The sequence below is a fragment of the Megascapheus bottae genome, chromosome X, assembly GCF_031878675.1.
Source record: "Megascapheus bottae isolate mThoBot1 chromosome X, mThoBot2.hap1, whole genome shotgun sequence".
Taxonomy (NCBI): domain Eukaryota; kingdom Metazoa; phylum Chordata; class Mammalia; order Rodentia; family Geomyidae; genus Megascapheus; species Megascapheus bottae.
The window spans coordinates 68,740,703-68,752,454 of record NC_143547.1 but is presented as its reverse complement, the minus strand read 5'-3'; the positions used below and the strand labels follow the sequence as shown (position 1 = coordinate 68,752,454).

The 11,752-nt window shown below is 45.6% G+C and overlaps 1 protein-coding gene across 1 annotated transcript; it reads left to right on the top strand.

Moving 5' to 3' along the window:
* Positions 1–4,944: 4,944 nt before the first annotated feature.
* Esx1 (ESX homeobox 1) lies at positions 4,945–11,473 on the top strand. Its single transcript, XM_090326205.1, has 4 exons — positions 4,945–5,117; positions 5,322–5,685; positions 8,231–8,276; positions 10,560–11,473. The coding sequence occupies exons 1-4, from the start codon at positions 5,036–5,038 to the stop codon at positions 11,304–11,306; spliced, it is 1,239 nt and encodes a 412-aa protein (XP_090182331.1). The 5' UTR covers positions 4,945–5,035; the 3' UTR covers positions 11,307–11,473.
* The last annotated feature ends 279 nt before the right edge of the window (positions 11,474–11,752 follow it).

Sequence of the window (11,752 nt, the reverse complement as noted above, 5' to 3'; positions counted from 1 at the left end):
GTGGTAGAGTGCTATCCTTGAGTAAGAGAGGATCAGGGACAGTGCCTAGGCCCACCTGATTTCAAACTCTAGGACTGGAGGAAAAAAACTGGCTTGACAACTGCCCTTGGCTCCTGAGTATCTGGGATTGTTCCACCATGGCGCGGTTTCTAGTAAAACTCTTGATGGAAGCCACTACACCTTGCACATTTTGTATATATGTGTATTTGTGCTAGGAATCCATTTAGAACTTCCCCCTGTTAACTTTTTTCCCAAGATACAGAACTGCAGGTTTGTTCTCAGGCCCCAAGCCCTAACCTTTCTACCTCACTTAGGTAGAAAAATAGCTATTTTTTTTTTGCCAATCCTGGGGCTTGAACTAAGAGCCCAGCACTTTTCCTGAGCTTGCTTTGCTCAAGGCTAGCACTGTACCACTTGAACCACAGTACCACTTCTGGCTTTTTCTGTGTATGTGGTACTGAGGAATTGAACCCAGGGCTTCATGCATGCTATCCCTAAGCTGCATTCCCAGCCTGTGCATAGGTTCTTGCATACATGATCATGACCAGTTTTTATTTCACTTCATTTTAATTAATTTTCTGTTGATTTTCTGTTTCTATGTAATTTAGTATTTTATGTTATAGAATTGTCGCTATGGCTCAGTGACAAAGTGTTAGCCTTGAGAGAAAAAGCTGAGGCTTAGGTGCCCAAGCTCTGAGGTCAAGCCCCACAACCGACAAAAAAAATTATGCAGGTTCCAGGGCTTGGGTGCAGTCTCTGAGCTTTTTTTGCTCAAAACTAGCACTCTACCACTTTGAACCTACAGTTCTGGCTGTTTGTGTGGTTAATTGGAGATTAGAGTCTCATGGGGGCTTCTTTGCCCCGTCTGTCTTCAAACAATGATCCTCAGATCTCAGCCTCCTGAGTAGCTAGGATTTACAGGAGTGAGCCACTGGCACCTGGTTAGGTATTCCTATTATACAGATAAGAAAAAAAAGTAAGGCACAGAAAAAATAAGTAATGCACTAGATTAGTCTTTAAGTGACAAGCAAAGAGAAAGTTAAGGTACCAAGCAGTCTCGTCTAGGTTCAGTGCTCTCAAGTATTGTTAATGGTGTGTTTCAAATGTCTTCATTCATAGCTATTTTTGCTTAGGACAAGGCTTAGTTAGATAATTAAGATTTCCAAAAAAAGATAATTTAAGTAAATATCATCACATATTTTCAAATAAATCTCTTCATTCGTAGCTATTTTTGCTTAGGACAAGGCTTAGTTAGATATTTAAGATTTTCCTTCCAAAAAAGACAATTTAAGTAAATACCATCACACATGGTACCCACGTAGATCAAAACTTTCAAAGAGAACATGCATTTCTGAGGCTCAGATAACAGTGGAGTAAACTATGAAAATATGAGTCTTTACAGAGCACATTTATCTATTACCAGTGTAAGCCACAGCCCACCTTAACTAAAACCACTATGGATTTATTGTGCACCAAATGACTCACCATTATCTAGCAAAAACTGAAGGAAGCTTCTAGAACCCAGCATGAGCCAGCTTGAGAAGAACATAAATGTGATTAAAATCAGAGAGGCTGGGGCCGGAAGTTTGGCCTAGCAGTAGAGTGCTTGCCTAGCAAGGACAAGGTCCCTGTTCGATTCCTCAGTACCACATACATAGAAAAAAGCTGGAAGTGGTGCTGTGGGTCAAGTGGTAGAGCGCTAGCCTTGAGAAAAGTTCAAGGACAGTGCTCAGGCTCTGAGCTCAAGCCCCAGGAATGGCAAAAAAAGAACAAAAAAGGAACATACCTATTAGCAGACTTCCCTCTGTTGGATCAGGAGGCAGGGGACTCACTCTTTAGGCAGAGTAGCTACAGGGTCCACCACACTTTCAGGTACCTTTGGGAAAATTTCAATTTATTTTGAAATCAGAAGAAAAAGAATATAACCAAGTCTGTATTATATCCATCTTTGTTTTTGTGAGGGGAGGTGGGGGGTGTCATGAGGCATAAACTCTAGGCATTGTCCCTAAGCTCTTCAGCTCAAGGCTGTTGCTCTACCACTTGAGACAGTTAATTGGAGATAATTGATAGTTAACTGGAGATAAGAGTCTCATGGTCTTTCTTGCCCCAGCTAGCTTTGAACCATGAACCTCAGATATCAAGCCTCCTGAGTAGCTAGGATTAGAGGGGTGAACCCCCAGCGGTCAGCATAGTCATCATATAAATACAGTTGTAAACCATAATTAATTTTTTACAGAAAAAGGGGACCCATAAAATCATTAATGTTGTTGTGACATAACTTAAAAGAAACCAACTCTGAAAGCATTGCATGCAGTGCTTGTCCTGTCAATTTCCCTTCTCAGGAAAATCTGGTTAATAGCAGTATCTCTATAGGTATTTTTGCTTAACCTCAAACCCTTGCTTTAAGGACACTGAGCGGGGTCTGATCCAGAGGGAAGAGGTCTGAACTAGTACAAGTGGAGAAGGTAGATGACACTCATGTTCAAGATTTGTAAACACATGACCCAATAGCTTTCTTTAAAAAAAAAAAAAAGCCAGGCGCAGTGTAATCGTAGCTACTTAGGAGGCTGTGATGTGAGGATTGTGGTTTAAAGCCAGCCTGGGCACGAAACACAGTAAGACACTTATCTCCAATTAACCACCAGGAAACCGGAAGTGGCGCTGTGGTTCAGGGGGTAGGACGATAGCCTTGAGCTGAAAAGCACCCAGGCGCAGAGTTCAAGTCCCTCGACCGACACACACAGCAGTGCGCCGGCGCCAGTGGCTCACCTCTATCAGGAGACCAGGGCAAGAAAGTAGGAGATACATTATTTTTCCATTACTGGGGTTGAACTCAGGACCTGAGCCCTGTCCTTGAGGTTTCTTAAGGCTAGGGCTCTACCACTTGATCCACAGCACCACTTCTGACGTTTTTCTATGTATGTGATACTGAGGAATCGAACCCCGGTTTTCTTGCATGCTAGGCAAATGCTCTACCAGTGGGGTAAACTCCCAGCCCACAAGAGGCTGTTATCCCCAATAAACTACTCAAAAAAAGTCGCAAGTGGCGCTGTGGCTTAAAGTGGTTGAGTGCTAGCCTTGAGCAAAAGGAACCGAAGGCTAGAGTTCAAGCCCCAGAACTAAAAAAAAAAGAAGAAGAAAATGAAATAAAAAACCTTTCCTTCACTTCTACCTGGAATATCGCTATTCATGGCTTTGAATTAAGAAAGAAGGGCAAAAGTAGTGCTATGGATAAAGCACAGGCCCCAGAGTTCAAGCCGCAGGAGTCGGAAAAAAAAAAACAACTTCATTTTCCTCCACTTCTATCTGGAATATTGTTATTTATATCTTAAGACAGAAATAAGGGGGCAAAAATTGCTAAGATTTAGTAGAGAAACTGGTCGTGACGGTTGTGAAGTTACCTGTTGTTCATGGGCTTCCCGCTTGGGGGGGAGGGAATGAGAATGGTAACGGTAAGACATTTAAATCATTTTTGTAGTGCAAATCATTTTTGTAGGGGTCACTATCAGAAGTCCCTCCCCCAGTCTGATATTAGGAATGCACGCAGGTCCCATCGCACTTGGAAAATTTTCAGACAAGCAGGAAGCCTTCACCCAGACTGTGGCCCTGTAAATTTGATACTTTCTATATTACGGAGGAGGTAAAGATCTGAAGAACATGGGAGGGGAGAAGTAGTAGATGGGATGTTGGGAATTTTCCTAGTTCTGTGCAGCACGTTTTGAGGCTCGTGCAGAGCAGATTTTTGCAAAGCAAGTGGCAAAAAAGCAACGTAGTGGTACAAAAGTTGCAAATGCTAGAAGCCACTGGGGGGAGAGGGAAGGTGGAAGTGTTAAGAGCTGTAGATGTATATAGCGTTTTTTTTAATCTTTTTTTTGGGGGGGACGGTCCTGGGGCTTGAACTCAGAGCTTGAGCACTGTGCGTAGGCTTTCTCAAGCCTAGAGGTCTACCACTTGAGCCACAGCACCACTTCTGACTTTTTTCGTGTATATGGTGCTGAGGACTCGAACCCAGAGCTTCGTAAACGCTTGGCAGGCACTCTACCACTAGGACACACTCCCTGCCCTGTAGAAAGCTTTTAACGGGTTACCTGTAAGCCAGCATGGATTATCTGTAAGCTTTGAAGTCCTTGTCATTTTTTGTGGCGATCCCAACCCCTGGCCTTCTGTCTGTGCCGATGGAGTGTGAAACTCATGCTTCATCAACACACTGAGATATCTGGTGATTTCAAAAATTCACAGCAAGTTGCCTCATACCAAATGCTGCATCTTATCACCATGTTGGTTTACACAGGCTTAGCCAGAAACGTACAAAAATTAGCTAATTCTATCCACTAGTCCCCAAGGAGTAGAATAGGAAAAGTTAACCCGAGCCCAATATGATCTGCAATCATAAATTCAACACAATTGGGGTGCACGGGGCTAGGCGCTTCAGGTAACACTATATGTCCGACTTGGAGGATTGTAAAGAGTACTTCACGTTGCAAAAAAAAAAAAAAAACGGCAGGAATTTCAGGTTTCGCAGTGCTAATATCCTGCAAATGCGTCTGGACGGACGGTAGGAGCTAGTGTGTGAGATCTCAGCGTCCTGGTTCTAAATTGTCTTTCACAGTCCAACACAGCCCCTTCCTGCAACCGGGCAGTGAGCCCAAGTGGAGAAGTTAATGTGCAAACTGGAGCGGATTCTCTACACGGGATGCTCACTTGCCTAGCACCTTTTTCTGTTTCTTTTTTTTTTCCCCTTTCTTTCGTTTTTGCAGCCCCCAGAGCTCCCGCTTTTAAGCGGGAGAACACCCAGTGCGAGTCCCATGGACGATAATATGTTGCAGTCCAGCCTATACTAGCATGCATTGCGGCGTCGTGCGCGCGAGAACTTTCATCCAGGGGTCACGGTGTTACAGTATATAAAGGGCGGGAGTCGCCCACCGCGCCACAAGTGCACGAGAACAGGCAGCAAGCAGCAGCTCTCGTGTGCTTCTCTCCACCTCGGCGCGCCCTCACTAGAGACCGGCCGGCTTTCTTCGACAGCTCGTCAGACATGGCGAACGAGTCCAAGTCCCACAACCCTGCGGCCGACGGCGAGGCCTTGGAAGTTGTGAAGAAAGAAGAAAACGAATGCGGTTAGAGGCTAAGACTGGGCCGAAGCTACGGCGAAGTCCCTCTGACAGGAACTCGCTTTGCGCAAAGTGCCTGGACGGGAGGCTGGGTGGCTGTCGTGGCTACTCCCACGCCGGACTGCGGGCTGTGGGCTTCAGTGCTATGATTTTTCTCCCCCTCTCTCTCTTTTTCTCCTCCCTGTCACTTTTGCATTCCTCCTTTCCCAGACGAAAAGCCTGAAATCCCCTCGGAGCCTGAGGAGGTGAAAGTCAAAGACGAAAAGCAACCGGGAAAAATGCCGTCCGAAGCGGATGGCGGAGGCGACCGTGCTGCCGCTCAAGAGAACGACTGCTCGTGTGCCAAAACCTATTGGGGCTTCGGCGACTTGGAAAAGCCGGACAGACTCCCGCCGCCGCCCGCACCGCTGCAGCCCCCGGCCCTTCTGCAGCCGCCGGCACCTCCGGCCGTTCAGGAGCCGCCCGCGTTCCCGAACCGTCCGCCGCGCCGCTACCGCACTGCATTCACCCAATACCAACTGCAGGAGATGGAGGAATATTTTCAGCGCGTTCACTACCCCGACGTGTTTGCACGGTAAGGGGCTTAACGACAGAAGTGGTGGGCATTTCGTTACGGGTCACGAGACTCTCTTTGGGGGACTTTTTCTCTACCCTTCGGGAGCGACGGGGTTCCCGCTCTAGTGGGAGCTAAGACGCCGGCGCCCGCCTTCGGCCAATGGGCGGGGCAGGGCGAGGCACACGAGGGAGCTGCTAGACCGCAGACTAGGGGGGAGGGCTACCACTAAAGTGTAGCTAGTGCAGCCGGTTCCATCTTGTCTTTTCCAACCTGAGGAGGGAAAAGGGCACGGTGGGGGTGGGGGGCGAAATGGAAAAGTACCACAGGCCTCTTCTCCACCAATGAAAGCTGGGAGCAGTGGCGGGCGTCTATAATCTCAGCCGGGAGTGACGATGGCCCGCGCCCTCGAACTTAGCTACAAATGAACAAGCCTTAGCTGGGAAGAACGGTGTTTGAAGTCAGCCAGGGCATAAATGAGAGAACCTCTTCAAAAAATTAAATTAAATTGAAGGGAGCTTCACGGATAGCTCATGTGGCACAGCGCCTTGCCTAACTCGTTTATGAAGTTTTTTTCCCCCCTAATTTTTGCATTTGAACTTTTTTTCTCTCCTGTGTAAGTGTCGGCACTGGGGTTTGAACTCAGGGCTGGGCTCTGCCTTGCTCAACACTAGTATTCTGTCACTTGAACCACAGCGCTACTTCTGGCATTTTGGTACTTAACTGGAGATAAGACTCTCACAAATTTTCCTCCTTGGGCTTGCTTTGAACTGCGATCCTCCCAACTATCTACAATTATATTTCTTAGCCAACGGCCCCCATCTAATATTGAAGTATTGCTTAGCCATATATTGAATTTTTTTTTGCCAGTCCTGGGCCTTGAACTCAGGGCCTGAGCACTGTCCTTGGGTTTTCTCAAGGCCAAAGCTCTACCGCTTGAGCAAACCCAGATCTTCCTGCATGCTAGGCAAGCACTCTACCACTAGGCCAAACTCCCGGCCTATAATGAAGGTTTTTAAAACTCCTTTCTTCACAAGTTGGAGCTCTACACCAGTTCTTCTCCTGTCTTGGACTAGTCCAGGTCCTGCCTTGAAGCCCTATTTTCTATCCCTGCAACAGTTGTTAGCTTGTCAAAGTTTCCCTAAGAAGCCCTAGTGTAGAAAGAGTGACTATTCTGCCCCAGCAAGGAGGGGGAACAAGAGCGGGTGGAGGGGGGGAAGGGAGGGAGAGAATAGGGGAGTATGGTGGGTGGGAAAGGAGAGGCAAAGAATGGGCATGCGGAGTTGGGGGGTGCGGAGAGGCCAGGGGACCCCAGGAGGATGCAAGGGGTGCGGGAAGCAGAATGGAGGAGGGGCAAGGGAAATTAAGGAGGTCTAGGGAGGGACCAGAACCAGGACTTAATGTTGTACACAAAGCTCTTTTTCTTTCTTCACCCACCACAGTACAGCAAAGAAAGATTTCTACAGAGAATGCATAGAAATTAAAGACTTGCCCCTCTCCTTTAGAGTAAATAGCTCACACTCTGTACTCCTAGCTACTCAGGAGACTGAGAACTGTGGATTGAGGTTCAAAGCCAGCCCAAGCAAAAAAGCCTTTGAGACTCTTACCTCTAGTTAACCACCAAGCATGCCAGAAGTGGAGTTGTGGCTGAAATGGTAAAACACCAGCTTCGAGTACAAAAACTCATGAACAGTGCCTAGGCCCTGAGTTCAAGCCCCAGGATGGGAACCAAAAATAAAAAAGAAAGAAAGAGATTTGCAGTTTGGGGGCATGCCTGAAGTTCCTAACATGCAGACTTCTGGCTTGGCTGGGGAGCAGAGGGGTGTTTACACCCTTGCAAAGGAACTTTCCAAGAAAAGATGTAGGATCGTTATCTGCTGTTCAACAAGCAAAAAATCACTCATATTTAGCTAAGTATCTATCAGATATTTTCACAGGTACTTCCTTGTGTGGGTTTCAGGGTTTTTGTTTTGTTTTGTTTTCATCTTAGTGCTAGCATTCCATGCTTAAACAATCGCATGCTCATACTAGACACTGGTACTCCACTTGAGCCATGCCTTTCCAGCTTTTTAAAGCAGGTTAATGGTAAATAGAGTCTCTCAAGGTTTTCTGGCCATACTGCCTTCAAATCAGAATCCTCCAATCTCAGCCTCCTGAGTAACTAGTACTGCATTTGTGACCCTTCATTGCCCAGTTATTTCCTTGTTTCTGTCTCATTTAACCAACTACTTGTCTATGGGAAACCCTCCCTAGAGCAAACTAAAAGATGTTTTAAAAAATAGGTGTGTATGGAAATAAGGTACAAGGGCCAGGAGTGTGGCCTAGTGGTAGAGTGCTTGCCTAGCATGCATGAAGACCTGGGTTCGATTCCTAAGTACCACACATAAGCAAAAAGCCAAAAGTGGTACTGTGGCTCAAATGGTAGAGAGCTAGCCTTGAGAAAGCCTACGGAAAGTGTCCAGGCCCTGAGTTCAACCCGCCGGACTTGCACAAAGAAATAAGCTACAACATATTTCACCTTACCCTGAACTCCAAACACTAATGATTTGCTCTTTTGTCTTCCCAGGGAGGAGCTTGCTATGCGCCTGGGTTTGGCTGAAGCCAGAGTGCAGGTCAGTGAATCTTGAAAAAGCAATGTAGTAATGAAAGCATCTAAAAAATGCTTTTATTCTGTACATTTCAATTGGTATGTTTTCATTGTCTTTGTGTGTGTGTGTGTGTGTGTGTGTGTGTGTGTGTGTGTTCCACTAATATGAGAAAAACTGAAAGTTAGAGAAGAATTTTATCCAAAGTTTTATTTTGCAGATGCCACACAAATTTACCCTCCTTAAACTACTAAATATGTAAGTTAATATTCTCTTGAGGAATTTCTTACATCAAAGATTTTTTTTAGTATTTAGGTGGTATTTGTTTTTAAAATACAGGTTTGGGGAAATTTGTTTTTGGAAGATGTTCTTTGTTCAGGCCAGATTCTTACATGTATTTATTAATGCATTTTCATTTGTTCAGTTAGTAATGAACAATTTTCAAAGAAACAAAAGATAAATATTTGAGAATCTTTAAAGACCAAAAAAATCCAGTAGTTCAGGGCCAGGCATAGTGATACTCAGTTATAATCCCAGCTTTTCCAGGGGTAAGGTAAAATGTCACCGAAAGCAAAAGCCAGACATTAGATGACAAAACTAAGTGAAGGTATAAGCACATAGGTGTATCAAGAACAGCATCCTAACGAAACTTCCCATTGAATACTGGCATGCTAGTACCACCAACTAAACTCACAGGACTAGCATCAAGTTGGAGAAAAGACAAACAGAAAAAGAAAAGCTTAAAGTTTGCTGATTTGCTTCCACAGTCACTCACTTCTGGGTTTACCCGGACCTCTCAGTAGATTTCTGAATGAAAAAAAAAAGCCAAAAAAACACAAATAAGAAAAAACATAATGTTCTCCATTCTTTAAAAATTCTGCAATATGAACGCTTGTTTTTCTTTTTTCTTTTTTTGTGGTATAATGTTGTTTTATTGATGTTGTTGTTTTTGGGTCGTGGGGCTTGAACTCTGGGCCTGGGCGCTGTCCCTGAGGCTCTTCACCTCAAGGCTACCGCCCTACCCCTTGAACCACAGTGCCACATCCTGTTTTCTGGTAGTTAATTGGAGATAAGAGTTTCATGTACTTTACTGCCCCGGCTGGTTTTGAACTGTGATCCTCAGATCTCAGCTTCCTGAATAGGTAGGATTATAGGCATGAGCCACTGCTCCTGGTGTGGTATGCATGTTTGAAATCAAGACCTTACCACTTGAGCAATACTCCTAGCCCTCCCTTGTGAGAACTTTTTGTTTCCAGTCCTGGGCTGGGGCTTAGGGGCTGAGCACTGTGTTTGGGTTTTCTCAAGGCTAGAGCTCTACCACTTGAGCCACAGCATCACTTCTGGCTTTTTTGTATGTATGTGATACTGAGGAATCGAACCCGAGTCTTTGTGCATTGTAGGCAAGCACTCTACCACTAGGCCAAACTCCCAGCCCAGCAATTTTAATTTTTTTTTGCCAGTCCTGGGCTTGAGCTCAGGGCCTGGGCACTGTCCTTGGACATTCTCAAGGCTAGAGCTCTACCACTTGAGCCTCAGCACCACTTCTGGCTTTTTTCTATGTATGTGGTACCGAGGAATCGAACCTGGGTCGTCATGCATGCTAGGCAAGCACTTTACCACTAGGCCCAACTCCCAACCCCTTTCCTCCTTTTCTTTAGCAAACATTATAGGCGTGGACTTTATTGGTCGTGCTTTAGGATTTTCTAGAACTAGAATTGGAAATATTGACTTCACATGAGCCCACATACCTCCCATTAACAATGGAGGCTAAAATAGCAAAGAGGCATCCCTGGCTGTTCCAGAAAAACAAGTCATAAAGTTTCTATGACTGATTACATGTCATATCACCCTTCACCTTACTGTCACCTGTTTAATTCTCAACAGGAAAGATGAGCCTTTAAAATGTACTAAGAAAAGCTGGGCACGCGCGGTGGCTCCTGCCTGTAATCCTAGCTACTCAGGAGGCTGAGATCTGAAGATCAAGGCTCAAAGCCAGCCCAGGCACAAAAGGACCTGAGATTCTTATTTCCAATTAACTTCAAGAGAATGGGAAGTGGGGCTTGGCTCAAGGCTAGGATGGTAGCCTTAAGTTGAAGAGCTCAGGAACAATGCACCCAGGCTCAGTTCAAGTCCCCTGACCCACCCACCCCCAAAAAAAAGGACCAGCGAAAAAAATGTAGTAGGGTTTGAACTTAGGACCTTATGCTTTCTAGGCAGGTTCTGTACTACTGAACAGTACCTCCAGCCCTGCCTTTTTCTGCTATGACATTAATTGTTCAATATACTAAAACATTTTTTTCTCCTCTGAAGATCTGGTTTCAGAATAGAAGAGCGAAGTGGAGACGAGAACAGAGGAACAGAATATATAGTCATCTAATTCCTATCGCTCTGAGCCCCCCGATTGGTATAATCATTAATGGGCCTTTTGGGCCAATTCCTGTTGTGGAGGCTACTTGGAAATATTTTCCTGTGGTGCCTCAGCCCGTACGCTTTCCTGTAATGCCTGTTGTACCTCAGCCACTTCTACCACCCAGGATGCCCTGGCCACCCGTAATGCCTATGCCTATGTTTCCTGGCCATCCTGGGTTTCCTGGATTTCATGGTCCTGCTGGGCCTCCTGGGTTTCCTGCGCCTGCTGGGCCTCCTGGGTTTCCTATGTGTGTTGGTAATGCTCGACCTCCTGAGCCTCTTGGCCAGCCTGGGTTTCCTGGGCATTTTGGTCCATTTGGTCCCTTTGGTCCCTTTGGTCCTGTCGGTCCCGTTGGTCCCCTTGGTCCTCTTGGTCCCCTCGGTCCTGTTGGTCCTCTTGGTCCTCTTGGTCCTATCGGACCTTGTGAGCCTCCTGGACTTCCTGGGCTTCTTGGATTTCCTGGGCCTGCTGGGTTTCCTGAGCATGCTGATCCTGCTGGGCAGCCTCAGCTTCCTGGGCCTCCTGAGCTTCCTGGACCCGCTCAGCCTCCTATGCCTCCTGAGCGTCCTGGGCCTCCCTTGGACATGGGACTTCAAGATATGCCTTGGAACCCCTTCCTTAACAATCATTTCCATGCTTCTCAATAAAACACATTCTTCATGGCAATTTTTTCCCAAAGCCTTTTTCTGCCAGATTTAAAAATTGTCCATAGATAGCAAAGGAACCAAGAGTAGTTCACCAAATACCTCTCAAATGAAATCTTTAGAATAATGTTAGCACCTTCTTTATTTTTTTGTTGGCCATAGGCCTATGTTTGCTGTTCAATAAAGTTTTCCATTGGCATCTTTTGTGTATTGGTTTTTAGTTCCCAATAGGGATTGTAGAGAATGGGTAAGGAATTGCTAAGTGGATGCAATTTGAATGGAATGAGGTTTCTTTTTATATAACATAATATACCTATGTCACAATTAATAGGCTGTGCACACCACAGAGTTCTCTAATTGCCCACAGCATGTTTACAGTTGAGCTACAGAGTATCCTTCCATTCCCTCAAAGCCTTTCCATCAAAATTTTTCTCATTGCCTACTTGGGA